At 37.1% G+C, this 21,399-nt stretch overlaps 1 protein-coding gene across 19 annotated transcripts in view; it reads left to right on the forward strand.

Moving 5' to 3' along the window:
- Window positions 1-21,399, forward strand: part of LOC100749669 (collagen alpha chain CG42342) — a 121,738-nt gene that overhangs the window by 90,829 nt on the left and 9,510 nt on the right. For 9 of the 19 annotated variants that reach the window (XM_012381615.3, XM_012381616.3, XM_012381621.3 and 6 more), the window contains 15 exons: window positions 150-221; window positions 2,210-2,296; window positions 3,320-3,373; window positions 6,888-7,067; window positions 9,213-9,318; window positions 12,993-13,081; window positions 17,144-17,270; window positions 17,816-17,904; window positions 18,371-18,460; window positions 18,549-18,593; window positions 18,950-18,976; window positions 19,100-19,135; window positions 19,270-19,374; window positions 19,703-19,747; window positions 20,658-20,720. In XM_012381615.3, coding sequence (XP_012237038.1) covers window positions 150-221; window positions 2,210-2,296; window positions 3,320-3,373; window positions 6,888-7,067; window positions 9,213-9,318; window positions 12,993-13,081; window positions 17,144-17,270; window positions 17,816-17,904; window positions 18,371-18,460; window positions 18,549-18,593; window positions 18,950-18,976; window positions 19,100-19,135; window positions 19,270-19,374; window positions 19,703-19,747; window positions 20,658-20,720 — 1,215 coding nt within the window. The remainder of the gene's footprint in view (window positions 1-149; window positions 222-2,209; window positions 2,297-3,319; window positions 3,374-6,887; window positions 7,068-9,212; window positions 9,319-12,992; window positions 13,082-17,143; window positions 17,271-17,815; window positions 17,905-18,370; window positions 18,461-18,548; window positions 18,594-18,949; window positions 18,977-19,099; window positions 19,136-19,269; window positions 19,375-19,702; window positions 19,748-20,657; window positions 20,721-21,399) is intronic. The other 10 variants (XM_012381617.3, XM_033319070.1, XM_024365381.2 and 7 more) reach the window with 8 other exon arrangements.

Consider the following 21,399-nt stretch of genomic DNA (forward strand, 5'->3'; position numbering starts at 1 on the left):
TCACGGTGGTACGATATAAAAGTCAGTTGGCTAAATTCGAAACAAACGTTTTCGAAACTCGTGGAAACGGACGATGGTTTTGTTTCCAGTCTCGCTATGGCACAACGTTATTTTTCCATCAAATACAATGTGGTATGTTTCGTTTTCAGGGACGACCCGGAGAAAAAGGACAGAAAGGCGAACTGGGAAGTCCGGGCTTTGACGTCTTTTCCGCAGTAAAGGTATCTAGCTACGTTATCTAGAGTCTAGAGAAACAGCACGAGAGCGCATTACGCAGCTAGTAAACGACGTACGTGTAACGCGAAAGTACATCGTTTCTTTTTCGATCTTCCTTACCCGTTTCCCGTTCTTTAGAAACCAATCTCGTGAAAATTTTCTACCGGTAACAGTTCTAACGCAAGAAAATGAGAGGAATACGCGCAGCTTGGATCGAAACGATTCGAAGGGTAAACGATGTATTTTCCTCGACAGAGACTGCACAATTTATTTACACACCTCGTGATATGCATACTAAAAGAGACATGTTTCAATCGGAAAATATTCGTTTATTTCTGTTGGTGACTTGTAGTATCGTTGATTACATACGACACAGATTGCATTGCTTTTATAAAGAGATATTTGTCGTTGTGTTGTGTCCGATGTTCTTTTTACGAATATCCATATTAAATAACGTTAAAGTCGTACACATAGCGAGAAATAGGGAATGTTCATCCTCCACTAGGACGAAACAAGATTCTCAATTCTCACTGTTCCTGCTTTCGCTATTTCTGATTAATGTGAGTTTGTATATTACGTCGGGAATAACGAAGTCTCATCCATAACGAATGAGCGAAAGGCACAGTATTTAATTAACAAAATGGCCGGATAATAGAAGTTCGCGTTTCTTATTTCGTTCGGGTATTCTGCAGAGTCGAACTCGAGAAAAAATCAAGACAACATAAAAATTACGGCATACGTTTCTTATCGCGAACGATACAATTAAATCCATCGAATCTTGTTTCTGTATTAGCGGACTGTTTTACGACGTTCCTTACGTGTACTTTCTTTAATTGCTAATTAAATTTCAAGTAGAATGACCTCGCAAAAATAATGTTCTTGAAAGCAAGTTTTTCGATTGGAACAACGTTTTACACGTACTCGTACATCAAGGTAATTTCCGCCAGAAATGTTACATAAACTTGTGGACAGTGAATCTCGATGTTTCTCGTTAGCTCGACGATCGAGAACAACGGCTTCGTTCTTAACTATAATTGGCATTTGGTAATGTTTAGCAGCCGGTACTGGCATAATATGCAGGCATACGTTTATATATCTAACCCTTTCATTCCAAAATTATTTAACTACCACAGATATGATATGTCTGTAATTTCTCTGTCTATCATGTGACAAGTACAAATAAATGATTAGATTTAGAGATATGTAAGAATCGTTTGCAAATAAGATTGATTTGTAATTCTATAATTGTACGATTAAGAAACGAGAGGATCAAAGACCCGAAGCCTACGTTCTCGATTCAAAGTGCCGAATACGACTCGTATCGATTCTCGCTGATAATTTGCCACGTTGCGATCAAGAGTCCGCGCAATGTGTTTCGATGCTCTTTATTGGATTTTTTATTTCGATATTCGATAAACAATGAAAAGTGCGAATCAAGGATCTTAATCGAGGACGCGAGTACAGAGAGCTGAAATTGATTACAGGAAATTAAATCCTACATATGTATTTACCCACAAGATTACTATTTGCATACAAAGCGATTATTTTTCTCCCATGATCTATTAAAACTAAAATCCAGCAGTCGTTTACTCTCTCTCTCTCTCTCTTTCTCTAACGCCTCGTAACTTTTAAATTACATAACCACGTACAAGAGAGTTTCGTTAATCCGACAGACTCGGGACTTCGTCAATAGCGGATTACCAAAAATGTCGGATTATCGAACCATACCCGCGTGTAATGCAACGAAAGACAAGAAAAAATATAATGCAGTTATAGTGAACGATCTGTTAAAAAATGAATCGATATCGATGACTAAAAGAAATACTCGTTAGAAAGTCGTTAACGTCCCGATTCGGAAGATCGTTAAAGAGGACTCTCGATGGCTCCGTGGCGCGAGCTGTGACGTACATTTTCTTTCTTTTTTTTTTTTCTCGTCAACGTATCGATCTTCGATGATACAGATTAACAATATAAACCATCTTTCCGCCTACGGGTCAATGCACAGGGATTAGGGTTAAAGAGGTCGGTGACGACGCTCCGCGGCGGGACGCTTGGCTATGCGGAAATCGTCGCTCTGAAGGTAACCGGCCTCTTCGGAAGGCAACACGGCTCGTGTTGCGGTTCAGAAATCTCTTCTCGTCGTCGCTACTCCCGCTTCTTGTAACCTCTTCTGTTTCTTCTTCTCTGCCTCTTTCTCACTGTTCCATCTACCGTTCTCCTCCATGTTCGCTCCATCGTCCTCGACCCATCTCACCGTGTCCACGAACCTACCTTCTTACCAGACCTTGTACTTCGTCGCCACGTTTGAAATCTATCTCCGTCGAATTTTCTGTCCTCGCTCCTAGACGCAATCCTATTTCTAGTCGTTGCCTCGTGCGGTGCTTTCGGTGTAGCGTTCACTCGTTGGTTTAAAGTGCGACGACGACACTTTTACGTGGAAGAAAAGCGTCTCGTTTCGCGTCTGTTTCTTCTTCCGTTTGTTTCTTTTTCTTGAATTACTACTTCGGTAGTACAGCGTACAGATATACATACCACCAAGGGAGAAGTTGTTTCGAACGTAAGAATGGGGTTTTGCTGTTACTCGGAGATTGCTGTATGTTACTTGACGCTGGTTGATGAAGAAAAGAGCCTGAGATTTTAGCGATTTATAGCTCTCACCGAGCAAAGTAGAAAATGCTTGAGCAATATACGATGTGTCACGGAATTATTGGCATACGCAAAGTTTGCAGAATTTTAATATCGGAAAATATATACTTTTATATTTAGGTCGCGAAATACAACAAACAACTTTTTCCATTTGGTGCGTCGCGAAATCGTATTTCGTTTCTCGATACATTTCATCGCTTTATATCGAAGCGCTTATTCTTCCACTTGAAAGAGCGATCCTCGCATTTTGTCGTATTTGGTTTTTGGTTGGTAATGGTATTTACTTTAAGTTACAGTATTTAGGTATATCTCTGGGCATGTCTTGGATACGGAAGAGCAATGAGAAAACGAGATATCCCAAAAAATCCATTTTAGGTTTTCCTACTCACCCCCGTTACCCCTATGTTTTCGTCTGGTAGCGATTTGGTTTTTACCCGTAGTGTTGACCTACTTCTAGGGACTTCAGGAGCAAGGGCATAATATCTCAGCGCAGACCATCATACAACTGAAAGTAAGTGCGCCTGCTCTTTGGGAGCCCCTCCCCCTTCCTTGTCCTTTTCTTGTCATCGATTCTCCAGGCATTCGATTTCGTATTTTTCACGCAACAAATTCTCCATACATTTCTTCAGCTTGCCGATGTGCTTAATTAACGAATATATCGTTCTCGCGGAAGAACGAATACGATCTGTTGCGCTCTGTACATTCGATATAGAGAAAAAGGTAGAGAAGATTTTGCTTAAATATAAAATTCAAGAAGCATCGAAACGAACAACGGAGAAAGCAACTTTGCTTCGAATACTTTATTTTTACATAGGAACCTCGTTTGCCTGGTGAATGGAACAATAACGTACGTAAAGGAAGTTTTGAGAGCAGTACCTTTAAAGGCGGATGAAACGTATTAAAATTTTCCTTTATGATCGTTCGTCTTACAAAGACATACAATTTACTTTGCACCTTCTTATTTTAAAACTTACATACCAAGTTTCATTCTTTTATACCTTCTTCCTCAGGGCCGTGTAGGAAATACTTTTATCGTATACATTTGCTAAGAATTTAATTTAGAATCATTCGCTAGCTGGATTGCGACGAGAGTAAGTAATAACAAAAGTACAATAGATCTGTTGTTTTTCATTGCAAACTTTCATCGAATATTATATTACGATTACTTGAAATTATCCTTTTATGTTACCAGTTACATAACAGATGCGTGCGCATTTTAAGATTATTGTTAATGAAGTAGCGAAATAAATGTTGAACTGCTTGTATTACATAAGTGAGTGGTTCTTACTTTTTGATATTGGGATATTTTGCGTTTTGCCGCTGAGAACAGTTCCAATTCATAAACGAATAATACGGTAGACAAATTTTAGTGCATTAACGTTAACATATTAAACATTTTTTGAACATTTCAAAATTCAATATTGTTACAAGCGAAGTTAACCGATTAGCTGGATCACTTTTTAATTGGAAAATTTGTTTCAAGCATGAAGCTAAAAATTAGAAGTAACAGAAGCGAACTACGATAGCAATGGAAGCGCAATAATTCGTAATCGTGAGAGGGTTAACAGAGTCAAACGTTAATACGACGCTGCATTTTTAACAGAAATATAATGATAAAATAAGAACGATTATAGAAATGCAATTAAAACGATTTTCAAGGGTAAACCAAATAAAATGTGCACAAAAATTTCCAACCATCTTGATACATATACGTCGTATAGGGTACCTTGAAATGAGTGATACAACCAAGAATATTTTGTTTCTACATATGTAAAAATGAAATCGAATGGAAAAAGAATCGGGAAATTGATCGAGTTCGAACATCTTTCCGGTACGCATGCCTGCTTAAATCTCTTCTTTTAATGTACATATATATATAATATATATAATATATATAATAATATATGTACATGTCAGGTGCACACGTGCATACCTGAGTAATTTATAAATTTAATTTTTCAGAAAATGAAATTTTTCGCTAAAAGATTTTATTGCGTATTTTCGATCCATTTTTGCACGTAGACTCACTCGATTCTCCATGAGTGGTTGTACTACCATAAACGTAGCCTATATACATGTATAGAAATAGGAAATTGTAACGAAGAATTGAATCGAATTGTAAAGAAGAAAACACGGTCCTGTTCTCTCTGCATGTCATTTTACCTCCAATATGTCACGCAAATTCAACAACGCACTTGTACGAACGAAAGTGCGCGCACGTGCGTGTATTGCATGTTCTTTTTTTTTTCCTGTTTTATGAATTTTATTACGACCGTAAGTTTTTAAGAATGTAGTACAACGTGTACGCCATATATTTCATTAGATGAATGTATCAAATCGTCTGCATAGGTATATGTATGAATGCGTGTGTATACAATACATGTGTGTACGTAGGTACACCAGCGTTCAAAAGTAAGCGACCGGACTTACGCGTAAAGTAATTTAATTTATGAACAGTTGCAATTGGAATTTAGTTTGCGATTAAAACGTATGACGATAATAAGTTAAAATTATAAGATTCATCTTATGGTAGAATCAATTACGATCTAAGACGAATCTTGAATATTTTGTATATATACGTATATTATATACTAATTCAAAGAAGATGTACACTACTTATGCACATAGTTAGAATTATTAAAATAGATTATATTAGCTTTCTCGTATTTCTGTATATCGTTTACGATACGAATTTAAAGACCGTTTAGTGCTTATGCTACATTCGATGTATCAATACCAAATGGAAACAAAGATATTCTTTAGAAACTTTCACCGAATTTTAGTACATAAGTTTACTTGCATCTGTTTTCGTTTGATATTACCTGACTTATGCATGATGCTCTCGGAACCTAAAACTATGCGTGGAACGTAATTGAATTTTACGAATGATATATAAACATATATGCCATTTTTTCAATTCAACCAGCTTTAGAAAAATCTTCAAACAGAGGAAGGGATAAATTAAACGGATTTAAAGTAAAAGAATTCTTCTTCCGCCATCTTATCGAATCATTGGTATAAGCTTTACTTTGAACAGAATTTATCTGCAAATATGTCGCGCGGAGTGAAAGTTTCAATAAGTTTTGATGAGTTTATCTTTGAGGAAGATACTGCTCCTTACGTCATAAAGGTATTTCTCGCTTGCAAAGTGTGCTCTAAGAAGCTTAAACGTCACCCATTTCGACATCTTTTTTCTTATTAAGCAACCATTTAGATATATCATTTTCTATGTACATCATAGCATTCGTATCAAAATAGTACCTAATGCTCTTTTTCTTTGCACTAATTGAAGATTCAATAATAGTTCGCTGTCGAGATTCTCACTATATCGTAAGTTAATGCTGAACTCTTTATCGTACGATCTTTTATTACTTACGTACATTACTTAGTCGTGATTTTAATACTGCACATAAAATGGACATTAAAATATCATATCCAAGTATGCGTATATCGTATAGTTAGCAATTTTTGATCTTACAAGTTGAACCTCCACTTCGATACTTCAAAGCGAATCTTCCTTACAAATACAATCCTCCGTTATATTGACTCTGTACCATTATACGTACGCCGAAATATCTTTATTGACCCGATATTACAAGCCACGGGGGTTGCCGATAATTACGTTCGTATCTCAAGGGTATTTTATATCTTGTAACTTCCGAGCATAAATTCGAAAATATAAATTAAAGGTATACGATATAATACACGCACAGTTTTCTCCACGCGCTTTCTCTCTCTCTCTCTCTCTCTTTCTCTCTGTCTCTCTGTCTCTCTGTCCACGATCCTGTTCCTCCCGTTTGTCTTTTTTCTCTATCTGCCGTCTTCTCCTCTCTCTCTCTCTCTCTCTTTCTTCTTCTTCTACTGTCTGCCTCTTTGTATATTCACCACCAGACATTTTTCTCCGATGTTCCTTTCCTGTTCCTTCTCCGTCTGTGGCACAAGCCGACGAGTACCGAGAGACACTCTTGTCGAGGGCTCTCGCCGGAAGAAAGCGGTAACGACGTAACACTCTTGGAACGTAACAGGGAGAGCCAGGCGAACCTGGACCACCGGGGCCACCCGGTCCTCCGGGAGCCGAAGGTCTTCCTGGGCACGAAGGCAGGCAAGGATCTCCGGGTGACGTTGGGCCACCGGGTGAAAAGGGAGCATCAGGATCGACTGGACCAATTGGTCCGCCTGGTACGCCGGGACTTCCAGGTCCTAAGGTAACACAGATACCGACACTCGGGTTATTCTCCCAGGATTCGATCACTTCTATATGCATTCACTTAGATATCTCAGAACGAAAAACGTTGCTCAAGCTAGGAAACTTGGTATCGTTCTGGTAACGCAGGGTTATCGGTAGTCGTGTAAATCGATTCGATACCTTTTTAACTCTACGAAACACACGTCACGTCTGAGAGGCCTATGCTATTATATTTTGTGTCATAAAATATTATGTTTCGTTAATTGCATCTAATATGCCTAGTGTACTTTTCTAACTTTGTAGGAATCGCATATCTCGATCTTGATAATTATTTTTCATATGAAAACTGATAAAATGACGAATAAATCGAGGCGAACAGAATGATAGGCCTGACATGTGCACCGATGTGACAACACCCGTGTGTATTATAGGGTGAAAACAAATTTAAATTTTCACTATGGTGTACACAAAATATGTCGCGTTCGCAATTCTGCGTATTGCACCACGAATAGCTGCATCGTTGCCGCAAAGACTGTTCGTTGTCCTAGCTGTGTTCCAATTATCGTCATAGCGAACGATTTTTCGAGTATTGCTGCGTCAATCGGTAGTATTATACGTGGAGCCGCGATCACGAAGAATAGAACAAATTAAATATTTGAAGATTACGTTTTCTGAAAATTTGAAGCTTACTAAAGTCTTCGACTATGAGCATCATATAGTTATATGGAGCAAAAGCGAAGCTTCCAATGCAGACAGAGAGAAGAGCAAATAAATAGAAGGAAAAGAGACAGATGCACTGACCCCCTATAGTCTCTCGTACTATCTTTAGCTAGGACGCTTTCCTTTGATTGTTCTTATTGACCTAATTGGCTGCAATCGTAGAAGTTTCATTTTACAATGGCAGACGGTTGGGAGCATCTTAAAATCCCTTTACTCGAACCTCTTCTGGAAACTTCAGTTTTATTCGGCAGATCTTACGAGAGCGAAAATTACGTCGCCAATTCGTCGTCAAATATATACGCATAGCACATATATTTGTATATAGGTATTTTAGCACTTAATTTGTCTGATAATAGGTATTTGTGTCCACGCGAGAGAAGTATCCGTATCGTTATAAGCTTACATCGGTAATTAGTGTATAGACCCAAAGGGAAAACTGAATTGCAAATTTTACGTCGTAAAATATCAAAGTATTAAAGCATCGCGTGCGCATGAAATATTAACATTCTTTGTATCCGCTCGTTAAAGTATTCGTTAAGCTGCTTCTATAAAGAAAACTTATTGTTTGATGTACAATAGTCGCGTACAATATTCATTAAAAGTTAAGCAAATTTTGAGAAAATGTGTACCTACTTGCAAAATTTATAAAGTTGAACTTGCAAAGGATAACAGCGAAGGTTGCTGTAGTATAATGTTACATTTAAACTAATTAGCACGTACTCCGTGTGTCTTTAAAGTTCTGTTATACTGTCTAATATATACATGTATGCCATAATATAATCAAACGACGCCACGAATGAAGCAACAAGCAACATAATTAGCCAAATACATCTAACTCCTGTCAATGGTAATTTATTGGAAACAAAATCAGGATCGTGTACCGTACGAAATTAATTCCTTTTTTATTTTTCAAACATGCGCGAAATTAATTAAAATTGGTTTTCTATATGCGTCCTTTCCATTATGGTTCTAAGAAATAATATTTAAAATATTGCAGTTTTACATTTTTGTAAAAGTACAATAAATAATAAATAACACGATAAATAATTAGTTTCATTGGTGTGCTTAAGCAATTTCTTTTAACCTTTGTAACAACGCAATTGGAATGCATATAAAGCTTTAAGCTTGTCTCAAATATGTCACAGTTATGTAGTTAACGTTATTGATTTAACACAGTATCCATCTGAATTTCCTCTAAAATACTAAAATTAAGCTACTTCTGTATCTAAGGTATTACACACTCTCATTCTTATTAAAGGTCTTAAAGGTATCTTTGTGTAAAGTACTACCGTATCTAAATCTATTCTGTATCTCTCTTCTAAAAATCATAGCAAGTAGTTTCGAAACTGAAAGGATGATGTGAATGATAAATATCAATGCCCTGTCATACTCCTTAATCTTATTCTACGACGTCCATTAATTGAAGAAACATTATTCTTCGCAGGGTGACAAGGGCGAGAGAGGGGATCGAGTTGTAACAACATCCTTAAACGGGGAACCGTTTCCAACTGGAGTATTCGAAGGACCCCCCGGTCCACCAGGACCACCTGGTAAGTATATACGCGGTATAATTTAAATTCTCTCAAGACTGATAGCCGCGCGCATAATATATTAAAGCAACGTAATACGACCACATAAAGCGATTTGAGTTATGTTGTCTAAGGTTCTTAAATCCACATCATATATATAGAGGGTGTGTACAAAATTTCATGAAACGCAAGAGCGATTTCAGTGGTAAACGGAGATAGAATGGTGAAAATGTTTCGCACAGACGCACGCTCTATATGTTAGATCCCAACCCTGGGTTACAATCATCAGGTGTGAAAACACGTTTTCGAGAAAATGATTACCTTTACTTTCAATTTTAATCATCGCGAAGATTAGAAAAAAAGATTAGCTATAGCACTCGTACTTGTACGAATATTATTCACCATGTTTATATCCTCTACTAAAATATACGTCTCGTTTAAAATAGTCGGAGGAATGTACGCGGTTGAGAATAGAACAGCTGAAGTAGCTGAATAGCATTGTAGGGATTACCCCTTAATGTCCATGAGCCATCAATACCATATATGGTATTATTAAGAAAACAAAACGATGAAACCCGCTGGCATTTTTATTAGAAAAGAAATTGGTGTTTACTAAAAAGATATCTCTTTTGAAACAGAGAAGTTTTGTATGAAGATTTTCTTAATATTAGTCATATTTTCAATGATATGTATTAATATACGTTAATTGAAACAGACACCCTGTATATACATAAGAGAAAAAAAACATGTTCGTATTTAGTTGCATTATGTTCATGTACTACCAAGGTACCTTTGTTAGGATGTTCCAAAAAATATTACTGATATTTTCTAACTTTTTCAAACCACATAGTAGATTTTCGTTTTATTTATTATATTTCCATTATTTTTCTCGTTTTAATAGTAATCTGTGATATGTAATATTTTACGGGATAACCTAATACATCGCGAAATGAATATCCCAGTATTCACAGTGAAAACATGATACGCATTATTCCATTCACAAACAATTCTATAACACTAGTCTATCTCTGTGCTCCTAGTATTCACCTAATTCTATTCAACTTGCAATACATATTAGCTATTAAACAATTATCATCGTCGATTGGGTAGTAAACGTATTAGAAAATGAAAAAGAAGAATCAAGAAAATATTAATATTCGTAAAAAGAGTAAACATTCGATGTAAATTTAATTCGGTATTTAATGTACGATAAAAACAAAATTACCAGGGAACAGGAGACATCGAAAGATAATTCGGCTTAGGAATTACTACATTGCCTAGCGCCAGCTTTGATTATATCAGCGTTTTAGCACGTTTTACTGTAACGTTACATCGATTGGCGCTAGACAAGCGATAAAAGAAACATTAGTAAGCGAACGAAGAAACACGTTTCATACGAATGGTTACATATATATCAACCGCATGTGAACAGATTTCGTTAATTTAATCACCGTAAGGTTCTATCTTCTTGCACTCGAATTGGTTCGCATTAAGGTGTGCTTCCATTGGATCTCAATCGATCGGAATGTAGTACAGTTAATGGCATTAGAGATGTAACTGTTATCCAAGTCCACGTGTACATTGGGATATCAGCGACCAAATCTTCATTCGTGATATACGTATCCATTTGTAATAGGATTAACGGATTTAAGTCGTTGTAGACAATAACGATGAATACAGAGTAGAGATTTTATTTTGGCATAAGACGAATAATTGTTTAGGAAATTACGAATTATTTTTTATAAAACGGAGGCAGATAATTTTATCTTTCATCGATCGATTTAATATAACTTTTAATCTTCGTTTACGTGGGTAAAGGAACTGCTGTGGACGCAAGTCAGTAAATTGATCACGTCTCGGACTTATCACTAATTCAATATCGCAACAGGACGCGCTAGTATCGATATCATATTCTCGGTATCCACTTAAAAATATTTATTACATATAATTCTTTGATTGAGAAAGTTCGATTAAAAAATTTCCTTAATGTCGTTAACTTGCTTGCCAGCTAACGAATTAATCGTTATTCGTGTACGCTACGATATTCGATGGAAATAGGATACATTTTTATTCTTACATAGGTATACATATAAATTATTGATTTTTATTAATTTAGGTTACTTTGAAATGTCCAAGTGGAATTTAATTTCGCACGTCATTATTCTTACACAAACGATACTTTTAATATTTTATATTCTATATTTTCTACGATGGGGTTCAAACTATTGAAATATTTTCGTCTTCTTTTCTAAATGTCGATTATCGGCTTTATTATTATCGGAGGAAAATCGCAATTCAGACAAACACTTTTCAGTTGGAAGTGCGCTCAATTTGTAGCGGTCGATATCTACAAAGGAAAAGCTATAAAACGTGAATCGTAAAATACCCACGAAAGAAAAGCTATAAAATATGAATTGTAAAATGTAAAAAAATGCGTACTTTAGGAAAATTCGGTTTAAACGTTGAAATGTAATATGTCGTTTCGCGAAGATTCTTTCTTTGAACGCGCGAGTAATGTCAGTTAATTAGAAACGAAATGTATTTAAGGTTCCAAGCGTAGCGTTCCGGGTTTTTTTAACTTCTAACTTGCTTTTTAAGGAAAATTTAAAGAAAATACTGTTTAATTGTAAAATACGTGCAAGAAAAGGTCAAGATATCGATGTGTATGGTCTTAATATAGGGCAAGTGATCTTTTTCGAATTAAATGTTCTAACGTAACTTTTTCATCGTATCTAAATTTTATTCCCGGGATGAAACGTGTTAAATTAACGCAGTGATAAAAGTAATGATAATAATGCAATAACAAACGGAATATTTGGCAATGAAATTCAAATCTTTACATATAGCAAGCACAGGATCACGGTACACCTTTTAATTTTTAGAACGCTGTAGTAGAAATTGCAAAACCACTCATTTTTGTTCTTCCTTCTTTAACACGAAATTTTCTCTCATGCAATTTTCTGTAATTTTTCAAATAATTTTGCAACGTCAGTGAATGCATTATAGAACATTTTTCTCTCTCTATGATCCTACTTTAAGAAATACTTTCGCGAAGGAGCAATTACTAGTATTAGGTATAAGTAATAAACCATTTTTATTCACATATCATATAACACGTTTCTTTATTAAAATATATAACGATATCCTCTACTCACTCTTGTATACGGAGGTTTTAACGGTACGTAAATCAATCACATACAACATACTTATCTACTTATTTACTTCGCACACGACGATATCAATCGCTCTAAGCGTCTCTACATATATGTCATTAAGTTTACACGCACATACTATAGATTGAAATTAACCTTTACGATGCATACTATGCACTCGATTTTTCCAAGTATTTTTCAAAGTATCGGGTTTAAAGCGCGAAATAAATTCATTTTCGCAAATATGCAGAAACTGACGATTTTTGACGTATGTTAGTCCTCTTCCAGCGAATCGATAATATAATCAAATATCGCGGCGTAAAGGTTAAATTTATCGCTATCTGTCGCTTAAATTTATCGAATACGGACATTCAGGTTAAACGTTTAGTCTAGAGAAATACGTAAAGAATCCTCGTGGAAGGGTCGTTTTCGGGAGAAAAAGAGTGCCGCGACTATGCATGATTTTTGCGCGAAAACGAGAGTGCGTGTGCGAACGAACGAATGTCATGTTTTATTTTATGCACGTGATGTACACGCACACAGGGCCCCAGGGCGAGAAGGGGGAGCTGGGTCCGACGGGACCACCCGGTCTGCCGGGAGAGAAGGGTGCCCGGGGAAAGCAAGGGAAGAGGGTAAGCTTCAGCGAGGTCCTCCAGCGAACGACCACCGACCAAATCGACCGTACAAACCATTCCCTCCTTAATAACCGATCATCGAATCGACCAACTTTTCCATCGAAACTCTGGAACGAAAGAACATCCTCCTGATGTATAGCTCGTACGTCCACGATCCCGTTATTCCATCTTCAACATCCATATTCAACTACCTCTCCCAGAGATTCTTTTTAAATTAGAAATTCTTCTATAATATGTAATGCACGACTAAAGCATATTATAGCTTCTTACGGGCAAGCAGATGCATGACATTTCTGGGTGAACGTTTCGTTAATATCTTGGAACGAGACACTGAACGTTCTAGTAGTCGATATACAGCTTAACCGTCATCGTTCAACAAGAATCGAATGAATTTTAGAATTTTCTATTTCTCAATATCCATTATGATAGACTCGTCGATTTTTGTTTCAACTTCTCCCCTTTCATTTCTGGGAAATCGTTGGTTCTCTCGCCTAACAGTTTTATCAAAATACTCGGCTCGTGTTTTATTTCTTTATTTAAGAAAATCTACCGTCCAAGGGAAGAACTTTTTTCGTCGAGTGCCTTTTAACGTCTAAATTCCGGAATTGAAATTGAAATTGATGTAAAGCTCGAGATCAAGATTTGAAACGTCGTTATGCCACCCTTGGAATGACGTGACGGTTATTCACGCTTTTAAGACACCTGCATGGAAATCACGAGAAAGCACATGCATGATCTTATCACGCACGCATGCGAGCATGCAACACGTATGGCACAATACGATCACCTGCCTCTTTTCATTTAATAAACTGAAACAAGTAGCCGTTAAATTGCATTGTCGTCCCGACGATGATGGATGGATAACGTTCTTCTTGTACCTAAGGCAGATTTGACAAATGCGAGAGTAGAAAAATTCTAAAAGATTAGGCGAACAAAAGAATGCTTTGCAAACCTTTCAACGGTCATGGAATCCCTTGTGAACGTTACGAAAATAAAAGTCCTTATTTTGTTAGATAAAAAGATGAAAGTATTTTCTTTCGATGCCTAAAATATCTTATCTTCTTTTTTGAAATAGTAAACATTCTACTTTGAAAGTAAAGTGGATCGTTCTAGAGTTTTTTTTTTTTTTTACAAAGAAAAAGGTATCTTCTTCAGGGAAAAGATTCTGAAAAAAATAAGTATGTATAACTTAAATTTAAATCGTTATGTCTTGCCTTAATGCAAAAAGGACCTTCTCTCATGTAGTCCTGATGTCGTCGTTATAAAGTTGATACGTAACTAAAACAGATATCGCGAGAAAACTGGTGACTGTCCAGTTGCCGAGAGAAAAGAGAAACGTTGGTGGCAGCAAATAACACGTACGCGGGACATGATACGTCGAGACATTGCTCGATACGTTATTTTGACTTTTGGAGCCGCTACATTTATGTCGCAGAAGAGACGCGCGGTTGTTAAGGGTGTCTTCCTCGCAGTAAGGACGAAAACTAAGTTCTCTTCTGATGGATGCGACGAAATTACACACCTGCGCACTAAATAATCTCTAACCACGGCTTAAAAAAGATTTTACTCGACTTCATCCCTGTGTTTTAACGTATTCTTATTTTAAGGTTTAAACCGTAAGTATGCTCGTATATTTATCAAAGTGATCGGTTCTCGAACAACGATCGAGCAAACAAAGAGAATTGTAGAAAGCAATGTTCGTCGTTGTTTCGCGACACGAATCCTCGTTCGTTTTGAATCGTTAATTAAGTCAGCCAGTTCGCGGTCGAGTGCAACGCCAATAAAATCACTGTGTACTCCGTCGTTTATACTGCGAATATCCTAACAAACGAGATGCAATCGGGATTTCTAGCATACAGGGTGTTCGCGCTATTAGTTACCACTGTTTTTCTCATACGTGACAAATTTGTGGGAAATATAGAAAGAAATAGAGATTTCCTATTTTTCCTATATGCAATACCATGGCTTCGATATGTTATTTAAAGCGAGGGATATAATTTTTGTTACGTTATACGAGAGAAAGCGACTATCGAGACGAGTTCTATAACCGTATCGTTGAAATATAAAAATTAAGCAAATACTTGGAAAATTTTATAACGCTACATTTATTGGATATCATTGCAGATTCTATTGTCAAATTCAATAAAAGCTGCAGAAAACTCTTTCATTTTCATATTTCAGTGATATTGAATATGGTATTACATGTTACAGGTTGTTTAACTCGTCTCGATATTCAATTTCATACAATACGATAAAATCGTATAGCTATCGGTTTTAAAACATCCACACATAACTGAGAGAAATTTAAAGATCTATTACTGATAATAAACATTGTTGTTTCTATTTTTCTCGCAAATTTGCCATTTCCAAGAGAAACACTAGGAACTGATAACGCAAACAGGTCATACTGTATACGATCGTGGATACAAACAAGGCGCTTCAAGAGACTCGCGAAAGTATACAGAAAAGATAGATATCGTCGAGCTTTCCAGAAAGAAAATTTCCAAATTTCTGCTAAATCGTAAACTTTATTGGTGGTCTGGAACGAATGGATACTACTCGAGAATCGTAAAGAGAATCGAGCCACTTTTGTTTCGAGCTGGACCGTCTTACTTTGAATTTCCTTAAGCACCGAACTTCTTCATACGACAGTGATATCACTTGTCGAGGATTTTATTTGCGTTAGCTTGCAAGAGAAAAAGAAGAACGGTCTCTAGTAAGTTTGCAGCGCTCTATATAATGCCTCTATTTAGTTCCTACGTTGCAAAGTCAACTTGTTTAGCTAACAAACGTCCATCTATGTACTAATAACAGTTGCGAAATTTTAGTCAGAGCGAAAGAATGAGAGATTGGGTAAGGGTAAGGAAAAAAGGAAGGGTGAGTTAGAGAGGGAGAGAGAGAGAAAGAGAGAGAGTGAATGAGTGAGAAAGAAAGAAGAGAGACTAATCGCTTTAATCTTTAGTCAGTAGTCTTTGGCGTAGTGTACGTAGCTTGTGTAACTAATTTGTGTTTAATGTAGCAAGTAACACCACACTACTTCTTCCCTGTGTGTCGGTTCAAATCACTAATAACTAATACTACTACCCCCGGCTTTGAGGCTCTCGCAACTTTATCGACCGGTGATCGATGCAAGCCTGCGATTGTCGCGTAAGTATCAAACAGCCCCTAAAAAACTACTATATAGCTTTACTATCGATACGTCATTAAAACTACATCGTGTCATACGCAGCTAATTCACATGTACTACCGATGTCTTTTATATATAGATACATATTTTGTTATTCAATGTATCGATCTTCTCGTTCATTCGTAACTTCCCTATTTTCTATCAGCCGCTGTACGATCGACGTCTTATTTTATTAAATCCAGTTAATATACCACTCTCCCTCTGTAAACAAACTGGATCGTTGACAAAATTTCACTCCCTTAAATATCTTCCCTCTGGATTCTTATTTTCTATCGAAAAAAGTTTCAAACATGTGACTTAATAAAATGCCGAAAAATGCTGTATATCGATAGGTATATCAGAATCTTTTCAAAATGTTTCGAAAGCAAATACGATAAAAGATTACGGAGCAATATTTCGTACACGCTGCTGAGAGGAAACAAGGAAGAAAATAAATTCTAATAGCTTCCAGTTTCTACTAAATTTGATCCCACTAACAAGCGTTCCCATCGTAGTCGATTGCATGCGATACCCGTAGAACATTTTTGTGTTTTCGATTAAACGTTAGTGTGTCTAGATTTCGTGTGTTAATCGTAATAGAAAATCCTACTCGAGCGACTTTGGCACAATCGTCAGCGGTTTCTAAATTCTTCTGGCATAGATTTCCAAATTATCTGCTTAATATGACAGAGACTACGAGATCCGTGCCAAGATCGATCACAAAGATCATAGATAATTTCCGATAAAACCAATATTCCTCTCCCGACACCCCATCCTCACCTGAAAATGGAACCGATTAACGCTTCGCCGTAAAAAAAAAAGGAATTTTCAAACAAAGATTAGATGAAGATGGAGGACCTGGTTGGACCTGACCTTACAGTGTTACATTATAGGGTTTCAAGGGTGAAAGCGGTGTGGCATTGATGAGAGGCCCACCCGGTCTACCGGGTCCAAAGGGTGAACCCGGAGAACGGGGTTACCGAGGCGAAAAAGGCACCAAGGGAGACACGGGCTCACCAGGTAGATTTCCAAGAGCCATTCCTCTGCGAAATTCAAGAAAAAGACGGATGAAAATAAACGATATCTTTTCTCCTGACTGCTACCAGCGACAAAGCGTTTTCTTTGGCATTTCTTCCAATCTAATGGATCTTCTATTCGTATCCTGTATATCATAGACTATCATAGACTATATCGTAAACTGTCTATGCGTGGATGTGGGCTGTCTATTCTACGCTCTTAGAAACCATATCAGTTTCTCTTTCCACCTTAAGCAAAGACTTTATCATCCCGATGCGATAAAAAATCTTTACATATTCTTTTGTCAATGCTATCTATCTTATCCTGAAAAGAGTTCTCAAATTTTGAAAATAACTTGCTTGTTCATTCGTTCACGTAATATAAATGAGTGAGAATATTACGTGTGTACATGTGTGAGTGAAATAAGATAAAATGCTGATGCTAATTGACGAACCAGTTGGTCTATAGGAACCGATTATGTAAACGAACTGAGTCGACATAAATAATAATCGTTATTTATTTGTACTAGTAAAAACTCGTAATTTCAGGACCAAAGGGAGAACAAGGACTACCTGGTCTACCTGGACTCAACGGAACGGATGGGGAAACTGGTATTCAGGGTCCTCCAGGATTGCCAGTAAGTAAATCGTACAAGTAAAGCTGTAGTCGAAAAAATTAATTTATCATGTCACTTCGTAGTGCAACAATAAAGTTCTCTAACTGATCTAACAAAATTGATCTCACACAATTTCTTCACAGTTTCTTCGCAGATTTATACAAATTTTATAGCGACGATAAACATATTCACTACTGATAGGATTTTCATCGTATATGGCACTTACTAACATATAACTTTCGTACACGCACATGAAAGGAACGATTTTTACATTCTGTTAATTTACGTAGGTTTTTCTATAAAGTCTCTTTCAAAATTGAAAGCTATCTTTATTACGAATATCGTGAATAATAAATTCTCTCTCTCTCTCTCTTTCTCTCTCTTTCTGTCTTCATAAATTTACACTAGACAGATTACTGGGTCTTGGAGGGATCAAATTTATACGAACGTTACGTACATTCGTCGTCAGTATTAAATATTTGTACAGGGTATTTCTGGACCGAAAGGTGAGAAAGGTGACTACGGAGACATCGGACCTCCAGGACTTATGGGACCACCAGGTTTGCCTGGTCCACCGGTATGTAAATCATTCAACGTGTCATTTGTTAAATTATCGAGTACGAATTCCAGTGAATAGACGTATAACGCGTGTCCTCTTTAAACAGGGTTATCCAGGGTTGAAAGGTGAAAAAGGAGAGAAAGGTGAATCGGTGAGTGAATCTTTCGATAATATTTTGCACGCAGCAGATGGACGATCAAAACCCTCTCGTATCAAATCTCTTCGCATTATATTTTCGTTCAATAGCGAAGATGAGATATAATTGATTCTTTTCATAGAATAGCGTTCGTCGAACGTGAGGGCTGTTGAATATCCATCAATTTTTACTGCGAGTAATTCTGGATCTTTGATTTCGACGTCTATGACAAGTATATCGTGCTCGCCGTGTCAATTGCTTTGAAATCAAAGGCCGGAGCATAGTATACGGTATTTTAACGGCAGGTATTCAGCAATTTCATGATAAAATCTATTTCTTTTCATGACACGACATGGGGCTTCCATTGACAGAAATACAAGAAACTCAGGCGAAGGCAGGTACGTCCATTTTCGTTCATATTCGTTCGTAGTATGCTTGTTATCCGATACCATCGCTATTCGAAATTATCGATGAAGCATCGTAAAAGAATATTTACGTTATACCCGTTCGCTTTATTACAGGGAGACGGTACTTTCGAAGTGAATGCCGGCGAAGTGGTGAGTAAATGTACTATTTGAAATTTTCATTCTATTCAACGTCTTGTCGCGCTGGAAACATATTGCCGTGTTTAATACTTTACCTTAGACTTTGAACTACGTTCGTGAAATTAGATAATTAATTGTGTTTGCAGATAATGGGACCACCGGGACCACCTGGTCCAGCTGGTACTCCTGGGCTTCAAGGTCCACCTGGCATAAAAGGCGACCGAGGACACGATGGTGCAAAGGGCGATCCTGTCAGTAATCATTGTATACTAAAAAACAACAAAAAATCATTCCATTAAGATAATTTCGTGAAACAAGAAAGTTAAAGTGCCTATGATACGTATTTTTACGATGTTCGTTAAAATCACGATCAGTGTCAAATTTTATTACGTACACGATCGAAACGACGAAAGCCTTTAGAAAATGCTACACGGCATTGTTTGATTCTGTGTTTGTTCTTTTCATAAAATAATTGAGATATCGATGTATTTAACTTATAATATGAACGAGGGCGAGAAACGAATCGTTACGACGTACAATAGACCTATTTTCACCGGGTCGTTCTTTTTTACATTACAGGGAGAGAAGGGTGCCAAAGGAGATCCTGGTCCAATGGGACTACCCGTACGTATTTTCCTCTCAAGATTAGGTTCGTAGGTTAGGTAGGTTATAAAACGCGATAAAATACCAGAAATAGAGCCGATCGAACGCATAAGGCGGAAATCCATCGACGAATTAAAAATTTTCTTAATCTTAAGGTATTAAGAAAAGGTATTAGCTTGAAAGAAAAATAGATCTTGATACTGGGTTGTTTGGAAAGTGCGTAACGAAATATAAAACGTATGGAATTAGCATTTTATTAAACGACGCATCGTTTCTTTCGGTGATTTTTTTATCAGTTATTATCTAGCTTCTCAAAAAGAACTTTCTATCTTTTGCGGCGATTAATTTTTTTTAAATAGTTTCTTAACTATAAGTCCATTCAATTTTTTAGCGTTACAGTTTCGCAAAGTTTCGTAAAGATTCGTAAAGATCAGAGCAAATAAAACGATGTTGCGTCTGTCGAATGAAAAGAATGGAGCTGTACTGTACATTTCAACATATTGCTTGCTCTTCCTCGATACACGAAGCCTAACGTTTTCTCGTTGAGAAACGATCTCTTGTCCGATACCGTTGTTCTCAATTGCTGTATTTAACAGTAAAACGCTTGAAATTACCTCGTAGAAGATAGAATCACAGATGTTCGTAACAAATACACGCAACGAAATGTATCGACTATGAAAAACGCTACGAAACTTCCGAGCAACCCATACTCGATTTACAACGATAATGCAATAACTACTTATTACTAGAATAAAAGTACAGATACGAGAAAACGAAACGGGGAAAAATGTGCGCCATATATAGGAAGAAAAAAAAGAGGGAAGCGAAGCAGCATATATACACGATCCATTGACAAATTCATCGTCATTGTATATGCTTCGACGATCGTATTGTAATCGAATCACTGATCGAAGTGTTTGTCTTTTTACAGGGCCCCATGGGACTGAGAGGAGAATCCGGAAAACCCGGGGATGCCGGGAAACCTGGTGCCATGGTAAGAACGCGGACCTCTCGCTCCTAACGTCATCGTTATTTGGCCTCGCTGCTGAATCATTACTAGGCATTCACTAACGACCAGTGTAATCGATTGTCGCTCATTCGGCAAGATGTCGTACTTCTTCGCGTCCTCAGCGAGATCCTTTGATTGCCTCTCGAGTATGTTGCCTTCCGTGTCGTTTCCTCTACATAAAACGAACGATCACGGTTCGATCATCGTCGTCGTTCAAGATACATATAAAAGAAAAGAAAAGAAAAGAAAAGAAAAGAAAAATGATAGAAAGCGACTCGAGGGACAACGAGATAACCATAGGCGATACGAGTACATATATACCTCGAAAGGATCTCTTCTCGGATTAACAAGTTGTCGGAAGTTTTCAATGTTACAAGTCATATCGTTAGCATTTATTGGATAAAGTGTAATCGCGAGGATAAATGTTAGTAAATCGCTTTCGAGTCGTTATTAAAAACAAAAGAATGTCTCCGAGTATTGGCTCGGTGGATTTTAGTAGCTTCATCGGCTTGTTATCGATCAGAATCTACTACTAACGATATCCCTCAACGATGAATAATGGTAGGGAGCTTAAAGGACCGTCCGTTGCAAAAAGGTTGCGGGCACCGTTGTGATATATCATGCTCTCAAACATAGTAACCCGTATCAAATGGGTAAAGGAGAA

Source organism: Bombus impatiens, unplaced genomic scaffold (genome assembly GCF_000188095.3).
Source record: "Bombus impatiens unplaced genomic scaffold, BIMP_2.2 scf_0135, whole genome shotgun sequence".
Lineage (NCBI taxonomy): Eukaryota > Metazoa > Arthropoda > Insecta > Hymenoptera > Apidae > Bombus > Bombus impatiens.